Source organism: Garra rufa, chromosome 5, assembly GCF_049309525.1.
Source record: "Garra rufa chromosome 5, GarRuf1.0, whole genome shotgun sequence".
Taxonomy (NCBI): Eukaryota; Metazoa; Chordata; class Actinopteri; order Cypriniformes; family Cyprinidae; genus Garra; species Garra rufa.
Window position 1 is genome coordinate 51,293,082 of NC_133365.1, and position 16,942 is coordinate 51,310,023.

Genomic DNA, 16,942 nt, shown 5'->3' on the forward strand with positions numbered 1-16,942 from the left:
TAATACAAAAATAAGCAGCACAAACATAACATTTTTTAGATAGATAATCAGAAAAGTTTCTTGAGAATTCTGAAGAATCATGTGACGCTAAAGACTGGGGTAATGATGCTGAAAATTCAGCTTTGCATCACAAGAACAAATTACTTATTAAAATATATTCAAGTAGAAAGTATATATTTTTAAATTGTAATAATATTTCACAATACTACTGTTTTTACTGTATTTTTTAATCAAGTAAATAGGGCCTTGTTCAAAGTTGACAAGAAAATACTGTTTCAGTATTTCAGTTTTTCATGTTTATTTATTTATTTATAAATTCTTAGTAAAAACGTATTCTCTCCAGTTTCAGGGTAAATTTCTTTTAAAGAAATTAACACTTTTATTCATCAAGGATGCATTAAATTGATTTAAAGTGACAGTAAAGACATTTATAATGTTACAAAAAAATTCTATTTTAAATAAATGCTGTCCTTTTGATCTTTCCGGCCATCAAAGAATCCTGAAAAATATAAATACAAAAATAAGCAGCACAAACATAACATTTTTTAGATTGATAATCAGAAATGTTTCTTAAGCAGCAAATCAACATATTATAATATATAAATTCTGAAGAATCATGTGACACTAAACACTGTGGTAATGATGCTGAAAATTCAGCTTTGAATCACAAGAATAAATTACTTAATTTCACAATATTACCGTTTTTACTGTGTTTTTATCAAATAAATAGGGCCTCAGTGAGCATAAGAGACTTCTTTCAAAAAAAGTGCATAAATATGCAGTTTATCTATAAGTAGACAAAGGAGAAAAAGGCCAAAAGTTAGGCCTCCTTTCCTACTTAACAGAATTAGTGATTCGGGGAGCAGGACAGGGTTGACCGAGGTTAAAGAGCAACAATAGCACGTGAGACCTAGGGTCAAAAGAGCCACAGGAGTGATGAATAGCAACTAGTGAAGAAAATCACACTAGTTCGTGTGACTGTGCAAGACAGAGTGGGAAGAAATGGAGCAACACATTTCATCATCATGTTTCATAGGACTATTTTATGATATATTAAACTTTTATAATGCAAGGCTAAATCAATCAACATTATTGTGGAAAAAAGGCATAAAGTGGAGAGTCCCTTAAATATTTCTCAGGGTGGGTTTCATTTATAAAAGTCAGTTTCTTTCCATTTGCCACAAATTGCATGCTGTGACACTATATGGGGTAAGTTGTCGCATTGATTTGGCAAAATGTCATATTTAATGGGTAAATAATGATTCATAGTTAATACAATTAACATGCATGCCAACTTGCCCTAATCGTAGTTTGAATTGTAAGACGTAAACTCAGAAATAATAGTTAAGTTCTGGATTTTAATGGCAAAGTGACTAGATTTAGTTTCGTTTCTTTAAGGTAATTTAGAAATATGTTTGGAAAATTTTATGTTAAATTATGTTAAATTCAAGCTTTTGTTTTTTGAAGTAACAACCAAGTGGCCAGCGGCAATGAGTTCAGCATGTTTGACCAATTAAGCCCTCTCAAATCAACACGACTTGCCTAAAATAAAATCTATAGACATAGAACACTTAATGCATTTCACAATTTTTATTTAAACATTTAACTTAGATAATTGTGCGCTGTTAGACGCATATCCAATCATTTGTGCGGAGAGTGGAAGCTAAAGCGTGCTTTGCAGAACATGGAAGCGCGAGCGCACTCACATTTTTTCTTAATAACAGTGGAAACCTAAAATACGCCATCATTTCTGCTCTTAAAGGTAAGAGTAATACATCATTTGGAACTGCAAAATTTGTGTGCACTCACAATATCAACAAAACTTATACTTTTGTAAAATAGCTAAAGAAAACATTCAGTTTCTGCCATCTCTTGAGGAGGAGCGCTTCACAAAAATGATCCAAAACTCAGCGAATATTTGCCTCACAGACATGATAAATGTATCTATAGAATGCTTTGAATTACTACTTTAATTAATTTTATTGCGTAATGTTAATGTGAAAATTCTGCCTACTCCGCCCAAAAAAAAGTCTGTGCCAGTCAACCTGTTTTTACATTTAACATGAAAAACAGTAATAAAAACGTAGGCTTCAACTCAGTTAACTGGCTGATTTATGACAAAAATAATAAAAAGTTGGCAAAGTTATTGGCTTGCTGGCTTTTCTGAGGTAGGCTAAATGTTGTTACTATTATAATGACTTATTCACAAGATGTTTTATTGTTGTTGTTTTTTTTAACTCTGATTGATCGATTTCATGAGACATTGTGTTTATTAATTTTTTTAATTTGCATTCAAATATTTTTTGTTTATTTTGTGCTACAAATATTAAAAAGGAAAAGTTGTAATTTGTAGTTATCTCAGTTATCTTTATTGTTTGTATTTTATCATAAAATTGACAGAATTTCTAGGCTGAGACTTGCGTGCTACAAATAATGAATGGGCTTGAAAACGTTAAATATTATTTCCAAGCATATTTACCGTAAATAAAACAGCTTGGGAATACTCACGTAACGTTATGTACTTAAGAAAAATCAACAAGTTAACCGTGTTGGAGCTCATAATGATTGGGGGCCCTTAACATTTTTTTTTTGCATATTGGCCTGGGCCTGACTTGCCAAGCCACTGATTACACAATATTAATTGAAACATTTAACCTAGATAAATGTGCGCTGTTAGAAGCGCCAGCACGATCACTTGCATTTTTTTTTAATAACAGTGAAAACCTAAAATACGCCATCATTTTGTTCATAAAGATAACAGTGATACATCATTCGGAACTGCAAAAGGTCTTTTATTTGTGTGAACTGTTGCTTTAAAAAACAGGTGAAAAGTGTGGCTTTATGATGTTCACTACCCAACAGCTACAGGAAAAATGTTTTTAACTTTAGAAGATGGCAGTTTTGAACTAGATTTCTAAAAACAACATCTAAAAGCACTCCTGGAGAAAACAACCATTTGTGTAATTGAACTTCTGCCTCAAAATTCCATAGCCTCTGTGACAACTAGCCCCAGCCATGGCTTTGTTTATCTTATTTATCTGTGCTGTAACTTCTTATTTTGCTTTCTTCATCTCTTTCATGTCGTTCCAGTAGCTGGTTCATTGGCTCCTGTCCTGTCACGTCCTAACCAACTTCAAACAACAGTGTTTAAGCCGCCAGTCAATGCAAAAGAATAAAAGTTGCATATGAAAATAGATGTACATCAGTCATTGTCAACCACTGTTCAGGTACATTTCCTGTGCAGTTCTTGTAATGAGGCCTGTGCATGAGGTTCAGATTTGTCATAAATGCATCTTGTCTCATCATTCTGTTTTCAACCTCTTCTCAACCCCCTTTCAAACTAATTCCTTCCCCTCCCCCTCTCCCTCTTTCGCTTTATTCAAAGCCATTGATCATGCATGCAGAAATTTAGCACGCCCATAGCTCCAGTCGGGAGCGCTGGGGCGCTGTCCTACATACTGCTTCTCCACACACACACACACACACACACTTGTCCTGAGACCACAATCAAATACACAAGCATGCATGCACACACACATAAACACACACAGGGTAACCACGCTGACAAACTCTTGAGCCGTGATACATAAGCACGCAAATTTTTTACAAATTGTGGGTTGCATTCATACCTGTTTGAGCTATGATCTGCTCTCAAAACTTTTAGTGCATAAGTTTTATTTAGGATGTAATAATCCAGATTTTCCCTTGCATCTTCATGTTTCATATATCTAAGTTGTATAGTTTTCTTTTGCAGGTGCATTTCTGCTCTAGCTTTTGTGCTCTTAAAATAACTGCTCATATTGTTGGCTTTTGTATGATTAATTTGTTTTTGCTTTTTAGTTGCTGTGGATAATAATATGATTTAGGGATACATGCTTTTTGCATACAGATGTCATTTTTTCTTGTGCATTATTGAAGTAAACAAATCAGGAAACATAAAATCCACATTTTCTTCACTTATGAGAGGTTTTGTGAAACAGTTTCATAGTATAAATTGTGTACATCTTTTAAATTCCATTTCAAGTCAGGTAAATGTGCTTAGAGTCAGTAAATGGACAGTTTTGTGTTTTGAAACCGGCTTTAACATACCAAATTATTCATACTATTTTTTAAGCTTAGCAGTACTTACATATTTTCAACAAATCACTACATAACAAAACATTAAAATGACAATACCACGTGAGCTCCTGTTGTTTATGAGGAACAATGCACACCTCCCTGAGGACTACAAATGGTTGTGGTCAGTCTGTCGGCCCCACCCACACATGCAAACCACCAATCACCTGGTCTTGACTTTGTGCCAGCTCAGGCTGGCTGGAATCCAGACTACCAATCACCAAACTCAGCCTGATGCTGTGTGATACTGGCTGCTGCTTGGCTATAGACAGCGCTGGCTTGGTTTGGTTGATGGTACGCACAATAGACACAACAGTCTTAATTTATCTGTCTGTCCATCTTTCATCTGTATATAGTCTATATCTTTGTGTACTTTCTGTTTTATATTCTTTCTTCAATCACAGCCTAAATTCTATATATTATATTTATAGTTTTATTTACTTTTTATTAAAAAAGTTGCCTTTTTTAAATTTGTCATCCATCTCCTTTTCTGTCTCTGTCATCTGCTTATCTGTCTGTCTGTCCGTGCATCTGTTTGTCATCTGTTTTTTCTTGTTTGTCTATCTGTTTGTCTGTCTGTCTGTCTGTCTGTCTAGCTGCACGTCCACCCGTCTATCTATCTGTCTGTCTGTTCGTTTTCCGTGTCCGTGTCTCTGTCATGTTTTTCTTCTGTCTGTGCATCCATCCATCTCTCTTTCTCTCTATATCTACTTTTTTATTCTTTCTATCTATCTATCTATCTATCTATCTATCTATCTATCTATCTATCTATCTATCTATCTATCTATCTATCTATCTATCTATCTATCTATCTATCTATCTATCTATCCATCTATCCGTCTATCTAGCTGTCTGTCTGTCTGTCTATCCATTTGTCTGTTTGTCATCTGCTTTTTCTTATGTCTGTCTGTGCATCCATCTCTATTTTTTCTCTCAATCTCTCTCTGTCTGCTTTATTTTCTATCTATTTTTATTTTATCTGTCTATCTGTCTGTCTGTCTGTCTGTCTGTCTGTCAATCTATCGTCTGTCTGTCTATCTGGCTGCCCTTCTGTCCATCTATCTATCCATTTGTCTGTCATCTGCTTTTTTCTTCTGTCTGTCTGTGCATCTTTCTCTTATCTCTTAATCTGTCTGCTTTTTATTGACTGTCTGTTTACAACTATCTGCCTACTTTTTATTCTATCTATCTATCTATCTATCTATCTATCTATCTATCTATCTATCTATCTATCTATCTATCTATCTATCTATCTATCTATCTATCTATCTATCTATCTATCTATCTATCTATCTATCTATCTGTTTTTCTGTCTTTCTCTTTCTTCAGACTGACCACGTTTCGGCTACTGTAGGCTACAGCAGCACATGAAAGCGGGCGGGGCCGGGGGAAGAGGGGGCGGAGCAGACTACGAGAGTCCGGGAAAAGTCAAACGGGAGGCGGTGCCTCCGAGTGTGCGCAATCCACGCTTGGCCCGTCCTACTCCAGACGGGCCCTCCCTCCCCCACCCCCTCGGGCCACCCGCTCTTGAGTTGGAGACTCCTGGCTCCCGTTCGGCTCACAGTCCGGGCAACAGAGGGACACGGGAATGGACACAGAAGGGAGTCAGAGCAGCCTGTCGTCCTCCACGCAGGACTCCCCGCACGACCCCTGGTAAAGCTTCCTTTCTGCGCGCTCCGCTTTGGCTTTTCCTTGCGAACGGGAGATCTATATATAAATATCTATTGATTCAAACCTGAGAGTTTTGGGACCAGGAGGAAAGAGACCACCGGAGACAAAAGACACAAGCGCGGGTTCCTTTACGAAAGAGCGAAAATGGAAACAATGTAACAGCCAGGAGCCTCACTGTTACATTGTTTCCATGTTCCCTCTTTCCAGGACGCGCGCTGTTACATTGTTTCCATCTGTTACATTTGGAACTGTTACACTGTTTCCAACACATTATGTTATTACATTCCGTTTCGCTTTTTCAAAACTGGATGATCGAACTTGTTACTTTCTAACGGAGAGGAAAGAATCAATTCTGCGTTTTCATTGGAAATAACGGCACCCATCCATCCATCATGGCCGAATTTCACTTTTCCACTTGATTTATTGCGATTTTTAGTGTTGATTACTGTATTTAGGCTTGCATCAGCAATCGGTAGCGTTTCAGAAGACTTTCAGATGTCTGATCTGACTCTCTTTTTCACCTTTCAGCAAAATGTTCATCGGCGGGTTGAGCTGGCAGACGACACAAGGTGAGACACGCGTGATCTTCTGTCCTGCGTGCTACTTCTACAAAAAGTCTAGTGCATGGGTTGCTGCGAGCTCGTAGGAGCATTTCGTTTTTCTATGTTTGTTTGGATAGAAACAGAAAGCAAATAATTCATGCACACTGAAATCAAAGCATGCATTCAATGAAGGAGCCCAATGCGTTAGATATCACTTACATAGGTGAATATTTATAGATCAATACTTGGCATGTTTTATCACAAAACTTCTCTTGCAATGCTTCCTCGAAAGCTTCAGCCGATAAATATAGTGAGCTCGTGGTGATTTGAGGTGAAAGCAAGGGCGCTAGTGAGGAAGCACTGATGTGCTTGAATAAATGCAACACGCAGTGTGGAAAATCTCTGCCTGCATGCACACTATGCATGCCTGTGTTGTTATTCAAATACTCAGCTTAGAACATTATAATAAGAATGCTTACCAGAGCTTTATAATGAGCGCTATTGTTGAGATGCAAAGTGGTCACAGATGGGCAGTCTCAACGCTGATCTAGTAGCAGCAAGCTTTTTGTTTAAGGTACAACAAACATGATTTGCGTCACCAAACTGGTGTTATGAAATAAATGCATTGTGTTTTTCTCTCTCTAGAGGGGCTGAAGGAATACTTTTGTAAATTCGGCGAGGTGAAGGAGTGTATGGTGATGCGGGATCCGGTTACGAAGCGATCGAGGTGAGGGGGAGGCGCGCGTACATCCACTGCTGACTTGTTTGTTTGTGTGTGTTTGTAACTTAATTCTTATGCGTAATGTTTGTGCATGCACTGCTTTTGCGCAGGGGCTTTGGATTTGTCACCTACGTAGATCAGACCGGTGTGGATAAAGTTTTGGCCCAAAACAGACACGAGCTGGATTCAAAAACAGTGAGTTTAAAAAAATCATTTTTATTATTCTGTTATAGCAGTGATTTTTTATATATATATATAAATGCGCCTATAAAGTAGTTATGCATGCTTTATGAGGATCAGTGTTTCATCCCACCTGCATCAGCCACTGGCTTATTCAATGTTTTTAAAGCAGCAGCTTCGTATTCCTTAGTTTATTCCTTAAGCACTTCAATGGGATGAATGCTTCACGGTGGTTTTCCTTTCCTAAGATCATTTTAACTCCACATGCACGAGGCGCGAGGTCCGTTCCAGCAGGTCTGTCTGGCGCAGAGCGCGCCACATGAAAGCGTTCTTTCGCGCTTTTCATCGTCATGGCAACCAGGGGAGCTAAACGGGGCAGAATTAAACTTTTCAAATTCTTTTAGGATTCCATCAACACTCCAAAAGCATTGTGTAGATGCGTGCATATACTCTGTAGATAGTCGAAAAGTTAGTTTTATTATTATAACTACAAAAAATAGCATGCTGTTATTATAAAAATATACCATAACTATGCCAATAACACGATGTTCTTTTAAGCACCATGCATTACCAATTCACTATGTTGGTATGTATCAAAATATCTCAATATTATCATTACTAAACCAAATAATTAGATTCAGTTTTTGTTCATTCGCACTTGTGATGTATGATAATTTACTGTAGCCACATTTAAGATCTATATTTAAGTGTATTTGTAGTCTATATGCACTAAGAAGGTTTAGATATTGGTCACAATCTAATTTAATTTGCATCATGTTTTTAACTGGCTTTGACTCAGAAGCCAGATTTAACAATCTTAAAACACATTTTGTGGACCCTGGACCACAAAACAAGTCACAAAGGTCCATTTTTTAAATTTGAGATGTATGCACCTGAAAGCTGAACAAATAAACTTTTCATTGATATATGGTTTGTAAGGATAGGACAATATTTGGCTGAGATACAATTTGCCAAAATACAGAAAATCACCTTTAAAGTTGTTCGAATGAAGTTCTTAGCAATGCATGTTACTTATTAAAACTGAAGTTTTGATTGATTTACGGTAGGACATTTACAAAATATCTTCATGGAACATTATCTTTACTTGGCGTAAAGGAAAAATCAATAATTGTGACCCAAACAATGTATTTTTGGCTGGTCCATGGTCACAAATGCAAAATGATTCATATGACATTGTCTGAATAGGAAAATTGACCATTTGTAAATGCATTAGAAGTGATTTACCAGCTGAACGCATTAAACAAACACTCTGCTAAATGTTATATTAGTATTATCCATAGTGACAGGTGCATTTGTCCTACTGTAAGGACTCACAGCCTTTGACGTCAACAGCAAACGATCACAAAAGAGCCTTTTCTCCTCTGTTTTTATAGTACGTTTTTGCTATTATGACTATGCATTGAGTTTAATTATATTCATTTCATTTGTTTTATCCCTGATGTCAGACGTGTAACATTTCTGAGATGCTCTCTGCCTTTTCAAGACTGCCAATGTAAATGACATGGTATAGTTTGAATATATGCTAATATATTTTTTAGAATACTTAGTTCTGATATGACACAATTACCAAGCCATAGGGATTTTAATGGAAATGAAAACAGCCTGTAAGTCTATGAAACCTAATACATGTTGAGCTCCAGAACTTTGTTGACCAGTTTTGACCACATTGCACAGAGTAGCGTGCTTGCAAGTAGCCGTATTTGAATAAGCGCCCAGGTCGGGTTTGAATATGTGAGTCCTGGGACGTCACTGATGGTCCTTTGTCAGATCTGTGTGGGTGTGCCAGCAGACAAAACCAGCCAGAGCTTTACTACAGAGATGCCACAGACCCCTTAAAAGATGTATGTGTGTGTCTATTTGTTTGTTGTAAAATTTGGGCTGTGTCGTGGCCTGTTCCTAGTCCTTTCAAATTAAAGAATGAGGCTAGCCGAATCATGTTTAGACGCATGTTTTTGCAGGAGTATTTACAACTATTGATAGTGACTTAAACACTGCTGCGCGGAGAGACTCAGCCTGGCAACACTTCAGTCTCTTGGGTTCGGTCGCCATGTGGGACTATCATCACCATAACAACTTTGTTGGTTATATCCGAGAGTGTCACACACTCCTGAAACATGCCCATTAACCGCTGTGACCCTCTATAAGACATGCACAACATTTAGTATTCAGTGATAGCAGCTTGTTTAGTTAAAATGTACTTTTTTCAGTTTTGAAAAAAGGATTGTTGCAAAATATATAGTTTGAAATCATGCAAAGCAAACATATTTTGTCTAAGTTGTATAAAGACATTTTATTTTTAATAGTCAGGAGCAATTCGATTACTTCTTTAAGTCAACGCTCACAGTCTGTTTTTTTTTGTAATGTGATGAGTAAATCTTATTAAAATTAAGGCCTGGTTATAAACTGATTTTGGTAACACTTTACTATAAGGTTCATTAGTTAACATGAACTAAGAGTGATTAATTAATCTTACTTAATGTACATTTCAGCATTTACTAATGCAATATTCAAATCACAAGTTAATGCACTGTGAACTAACATGAACAGACAATGACTGTATTTTTAACTAACATCAACAAAGATTAATATAGTGTAATAAATGTATTGTACATTGTTCGTTTGTGTTATTTAATACATTAACTAATGTTAATAAATGACAGCTTATTTTAAAGTGTTACCCTGATTTTATTATTGCGAGACACTGCAGGTGAATAGGGTAAAAAAAAAAAAAAACTAATAATAATCACCTTACTTACCCAGTTGATTGATTACACTGATAATTGCAAACATTTTTTGTATTACACGTTTTTTAAAATGTTAGGTTTAAATATGCAAATAAGCCATTATTTAATGAAATATGCACAAATTTGCATGCATTTCTAGTACAAAAATCTAAACCTGGATGAAGTCAGTTTCAAAATTCTTGTTGAATTTTTTTGACATATTAGAACAAGTAGAAAGCATTTTTTTTTTTTTGTTGTTGAATAAAATGTTTAAAATCAAGCAAATTTTATATGAACAAATCCCTCTGTAAAACTTTCAGGATATAGACAGGAATAACAGTGTAAAGTTTGGCGTGTGTAAGTGCTACTAAAGGGAAGATGTATGGCTCAGTGTAGGAGAAAAATCGTATTTCAAGAAAACCGTCTTTAACAATATGAATTGTAATTGAAATCTATTGACACAAATAGATAAAGTGCTATAAAAGAAACCCCTAACAGTTTATTTTGGAAGTCCTTTCCAGTAGTCTGAAAAAACAAAAAGGCCAAAATCTCCAACTTGACAGGTGCATGAAAAAACCTTTGTGGTGTTTTTGCCTGCAGTATTTCCCCTTAAAAAAATCTAAAAAAAGAAATTTTCTTTAATAATGAGTCTATTAAGTAAGTAAATGTAATGCGTATTTATGTGTATGGTCTTTTATGTTGTGAATTGTGCAGTTGTGCGTATGTTAGATGACAACTGGAGACATTTTTATGCAAACTACACTGCTGTTGAAAAATTGGGAGCCAGTATCTTATTTTATAGAAATGTATACAGATACATTTGATTTATCAAAAGTGTCAATGAAGTCTATAATGGTGCAAAAGATTTACAAATTCAAAAAAAAATGCTGTTGTTTTGAACTTTTCAAAGAAAAATTAAGTTGCACAATTGATAATAATTGGAAATCAGCATATTAGAATAATTTCTGAAGCATCATGCGACGGTGAAGACTAGTAATGAGGCTGAAAATTCAGCTTTGCATTACAGAAATAAATTTCACTTTAAAATATATTCAAATAGTAAACAGTTATTTGAAATTGTAATAATATTTCAGAATTTTACCAAATTTTTAATTAAACACGTGCAGCCTCAGTGAGCAGAATCACATTGAAATGTGATCCTAATAGCTTTGAGATGTAAATCTCCATTACAGGTAGCCTATACAGCAAAGCTCTGTTTTCTGTGCTGTGATGCAAAGGCTAATCAGTGTGTTAATTGTGTATTGACGGGTTTGAAGGGCCTTTTCGTATGGTGTTTGAGGCTCTGTTGTGTTAATGTTTTCGTGGGGTCGCAGAGGGGGTTGCTTTGGGTTATTAGGTCACTCCGGTGGGGTCTGAAAGGCTGCGTGGGGAGGGATTCGCAATAACAGGAAGCAATTTTGATAGATAAGACTATTGTGAAAACAGCTCCTCATCCACTTTCAGCTGCATTTCAAGATTCCAGTAGAACTGCTGAGGAATCGTCAGCAGTCTGTATCGCAGATGGCAGTTTTGTGTTTGTGCCGTTTTATTTGATATTTGATGTGGTTCTGTAAAGTTTTGCACGTAACTCAAAGCGTTTCCATCCTTCTTTATTACACATTTTTAAGCCTTCTGTAGCCTTTTCTGGGAGTTTTCCTATTTCTTGTGTTTGCCCTCCATGCGAGGAACTGAAAAGCAGATATTGTGAAGGGGTCCGTGTTGAAAACAGAAAGAATGTGCCATGCTGAGAGTGTTTTTTCATGCTATCGGCCCTCAGAAGAACGAGTGAAAGAGGATAGGTTGTTAGAGGGGTGTCTAAGCTCTGGAAACGAGAGGTCATATTGTCAAATCTCATAAAAATAAAGCTAAATTACAAACAGACTTGACAGAATGTGTATTTCCCCAACAATCGGATATAATGCTTTTGCCTTGTGCAAAATATAGGAGTCTCATTTATGTGTGTTTCAAAACAAGGTGTGCGTGTACATGGTGAAATATATTGAAATTATTTATTTATGTATTTATTTTTAGGGCTGTATAAGCTGTAAAGCCTGACGTATGAATAGGCAGACGAATCAACTGAAATTGAAACCTTTAGACAAACTTTTTAAAAAAGTTTGTCATGAACAGACAAACTTTTTAAAAAAGTTTGTATGTGGGTCAAAGGCAAAAGTGATTTTATGTTCATAGAAAGCACATTAAATGTAAGTAAAGTGTCTTCTTTTAAGATTTCAAGGTTTTGAGAATAAAATGTCAAAATTTGGTTGAAATATATACATTGTCTTTCAGTGTAACACAATATTTATGTAAAAATTCAAACAACATGCTTGTTCTGAGTTGTAAATATTAAAATATATAAAAATGGGCAAAACCATTAAAGGATAGGATAGTGGCCAATTAGTATTTGAGGTGAAAGTAATTTGTCTTTTAATATGTCATTTGATTGTTGTTGTTAATATGCTTCTGTAAATTAGGAAAATATACGTGTTATTTATTTTTGGCTCAGAAAAACAAACAAAAAAAGCAGTTAGATTAAACAGAAAACTTAAAAAAAAAAAAAAAAAGGAACACAACAACAATTTAAAGCAGCATTACGCTCATTGTTATTATGCTTAAACACTTTTTTGTCTTTGACCCATGCTTGCTTTTGTTGCATAACATATATGATACATCAGGGTTTTATGGCTCATATAGTATGGTATAGTGAGAATATGGAGGAAAATCACCTCAGTTTTATTCAGAGGCCCAAACTAATGAAAAAAATGCAGTTTGCTGCAGTTACAGGCCAAAAAGTTAGATGAAATTCAAATTGTAATGTACATCAGTGAGATCTTTAAAACAGTATAGCAGACTACTTACATAAAATGCATATAAATATAAGTTTTATCTCTATTTTCAGCAATAACATGTCTTATTAAGATGATATTTAAATGCTTAGTATGATTAAAGCTCTGCAGGTTGTAATACATGTAATACGATAAGTGAGAGAATTGCATTTTAACATGTTCTTTTTAAAAATGATGTACAAATAATCAAACCTAAGTTGCTTCAGTCCAGTAGCTGTTCATTATGAAATATTACAAACACTATCAAAGCTATTCCTATGTTGACTTTATGCAAACCAGTAGATTTCAGAGAAAAATGACTTGTGGATGTTTTTACAACTATAATAAAAGGACTTCAACTTGCTAAAAAAATAAAAACTATCAACCAGACGACAGAAGGCATGATTTTTCACAACAATTTTGATCAGGTTGATCATTAAAAGGCCTTAAAAATGTGCATATCACACATGACACAGACCTATAGGGTTAAGAAATTACTGGACAATATGTTTGTACATAGCCTTGCATAATGATGTTTAAAGGGATAGTTCACCCAAAAATGAAAATTTGATGTTTATCTGCTTACCCTCAGGGCATCCAAGATGTAGGTGACTTTGTTTCCTCAGCAGAACACAAACGAAGATTTTTAACTCAAACCGGTGCAGTCTGTCAGGCATATAATTGCAGTGGATGGGCACCAAACCTTTAAAAGTGAACAAAAACATGCACAGACAAATCCAAATTACACCCTGCGGCTCGTGACGATACATTAATGTCCTAAGACACGAAACGATTGGTTTTTGCGAGAAACTGAACAGTATTTATATCATTTTTTTACCTTTGATACACAGCCACGTCCATCTGCCCTGGGCACGAGCTCATCATCCAGCTCGTGACATGTGAACGCGCTCTGGCGTAGTATACGCAAACGCCGGAAGCGATCTGTCGCATGTATACGACACTCATTGTTTCCACAGTGCACAGAGATTGTGAGTATAGCGGCTATTCAAAATAGTAATTACTTGCGCTTATCCTGATTGTTCAAACCGATTTAAAGCTAAAAGATTAAATTTGCTTGCGCAAACTTATCCGGGACTTTTCACTGATTTCCCCTTACGACGTTTGCGTATACTACGCCAGAGCGTGTTCACATGTCACGAGCCGGATGCTAAACTCGTGCTCATGACAGATGGACGTGGCTGTGTATCAAAGGTAAAAAATGTTATAAATACTGTTCAGTTTCTCGCAAAAACTGATCGTTTCGTGTCTTAGGATATCAATGTATCGTCACGAGTCGCAGGGTGTAATTTGGATTTGTCTGTGCATGTTTTTGTTTACTTTTAAAGGTCTGGTGCCCATCCACGTCCATGATATGGCTGGCAGACTACACCGGTTTTCGTTAAAAATCTTCGTTTGTGTTCTGCTGAGGAAACAAAGTCACCTACATCTTGGATGCCCTGGGGGTAAGCAGATAAACATCAAATTTTCATTTTTAGGTGAGCTATCCCTTTAACTATATTTTTACATGTGCAAAACTTGCCACAATGACCCTAGGATGTTATTGGTGTTTGCCAAGGTGTTGTTAAACGATTGCCAAGGCATTCTAAGTGGTTTTTAACAAGTTACAATATGGTTTCTAAGTTATTCCGGATGGTAGCTCGGTGGTTGTTTACAGAGTCTAAACAGTGTAGGACAGCTATGTTTAACATTTAGGGTATATTTAGTAATGCATTAATAATAATAGCATGCTTTCCTTCCATTTCCATTTCTTCTTTGCTGTATAAAAAGACAAATGGCAAATATCAAACCAGAGCAAGTGCAAATGTGAACTACGTAACATCTGTCAAATGAAGTTAGCTTGGCTCAATATTTGAGCAAGAGCGTCAATTAAACGTACTCGTGTAGCAAAACAGATTAAAAACTGCTGCTTAATAAACACAGCAGTTTTGCTTATTCAAATTTGCAATGAACACATAAGCAATTTGTCTGTTCATTCATTCCTGAAATTGCTTTTTCAGTTTTATTGCACATTCAGCTCTGATAAGCTCGTTTAGCCGTGTACTTACAAGTTGAATCGATCACACACTGATCAGATCTGCTAGACTCAATGATTATTTATTCTTGACGGAGGCGTTTGGAAAAAACAAGCTGCTGTTTTAATGGAAATGGCACAGTAAAGGACGTGCGTCTCTTTATAGCTTGTGGCTGGATGTGTTTATGTATTTAACTCTGTTTCTAACATGCAATGTGCTTTTTCAGTATCATTTTAGCTTTTTAAAAGTTTTGCAGTTTGTAATTCAACACTAGAGACTGTCCCACATTGTGCATCGTGGAGAGCTGGCATGAGGACACTTGAAATGGTTTGGATGAGAGTCCCGAGTGCGTCATTGTTGTGTATGAGTGTGTATGACGGTTTAGCGGTAGATTCGGGAGATTAGCTCTCAAATGCTGATGGCATGACGAGGTGCGGGCCACGGGACGGAGGGAGAGAAAGAGAGAGAGAGAATTCCCGGGCCGTAATTAGTATGGATCGCCAAAGCAACTAATCGGATTGAGGGAAACAAACTGGATTGCATTTCCGATGTAGCTACATGGCCAAAGCCAAAGCCTCTCCTGAGATTTTGCATCGTGTCAGCACACACACACACATGCACACACTCACCTTTGTTCCATCTTGGTCACGGTGTGGGGTTGTTGAGCCTCATTAACGAGCATCGTTAGCTAATTGCTTTGCCATTGCTCACTCATGCACAGTGACCTTGATGGCCCAGTCCCATATACAGCAGCAGTTCTGCCTCCACCAGGACAATCAAACACCTTTTAGTTTTAATGCAATGATATAAATATTTGCCTGTACTGATAATGACTGTTTTTGTGTATGTTTTGTATAAATTGGTTTATACATGTGCCAGCTCAAGGAGGAGTCTTAATTCCTTTTTTTGATTTCTGCTTAAATGTCTTAGGGATTTTTGCAGTCAGCGTAGTATTCCTTGTACACTGCAAAAAACAAAACAAAAAAAACAGCTTTTCTTATTTAGATTTTTTGTCTTGTTTCCAGCCAAAATATCTAAAAATTCCTAAATCAAGAAGGATTATCTAGACAAGTAAAAACTGTCTTGTTTCAGAAAAAAAGAAGTTAGAATGAAGTGAGATTTTGCTCAATACAAGCAAAATAATCTGCCAGTGGGGTAAGCAAAATAATCTTATTTCAAGCAGAAAACTAGATGATTTATTTTACCCCATTGGCAGATTATTTTGCTTGTTTCACTTCTTTTTTCTGAAAACAAGAAAATAATTTTTACTTGTCTAGAAAATCCTTCTTGATTTAAGAATTTTTGGATATTTTGGCTGGAAACGACAAAAAAATTTAAGTAAGAAGAGCATTTTTTGCAGTGTAAAGCTGATTAGGAATAATATGCATTGTTAATATTGCTATACATTAAAACATGTATTAGCATTGATTAAAAAAAAGTGCCATTCACATAAAGGTAAATCCATGTTTCCACTATAATGAGGCATCAAAATGTTAAAATTTGTTAGGAGAGGAAAATATTTGACTGAGATACAACTATTTGAAAATCTGCAATCTGAGGGTGCAACAAAATCTAAATATTGAGAAAATCACCTATAAAGTTGTCCAAAAGTTCTTAGCAATGCTGTTACTAATCAAAAAGTACGTTTTGCTATATTTACAGTAGGACATTTACAAAATATTTTAATGGAACATGATCTTTACTTAATATCCGACATTTTGTATTGTTGGCTATTGCTACAAATATACCTGTGCTACTTAAGACTGGTTTTAAGATCACTTCAGATATTAAGTCTTGTTTTCTAAAAAAATGATCAAGATTTTACCAATGGGGCAAGAAAAAAAAATCTAGTTTAGCCTTTGAATTAAGATTATTTTTCTTACCCCATTGGCAGATGTTTTTGCTTATTTTAAGCAAAAAATACCAAAATTTTGATATATATATATATATATATATATATATATATATATATATATATATATATATATATATATTATTTATTTATTTTATTTTTTTAGAAAACAAGACTTGTCAAGTAAAATGCATCTTGATTCAAGAATGTTTATATATTTATGCTAGAAACAAGGCAAAAATACTAAGAAAATCATTT

General features: G+C 35.6%; 1 protein-coding gene across 1 annotated transcript in view; it reads left to right on the plus strand.

The window, feature by feature from the left end:
* The first annotated feature begins 5,635 nt into the window (after window positions 1–5,635).
* Window positions 5,636–16,942, plus strand: part of LOC141334906 (RNA-binding protein Musashi homolog 1) — a 39,839-nt gene continuing 28,532 nt past the window's right edge. The window contains exons 1-4 of the mRNA XM_073840131.1: window positions 5,636–5,769; window positions 6,316–6,356; window positions 6,975–7,056; window positions 7,161–7,245. Of these exons, the coding sequence (XP_073696232.1) occupies window positions 5,705–5,769; window positions 6,316–6,356; window positions 6,975–7,056; window positions 7,161–7,245 (273 nt within the window). The 5' untranslated portion in view covers window positions 5,636–5,704. The remainder of the gene's footprint in view (window positions 5,770–6,315; window positions 6,357–6,974; window positions 7,057–7,160; window positions 7,246–16,942) is intronic.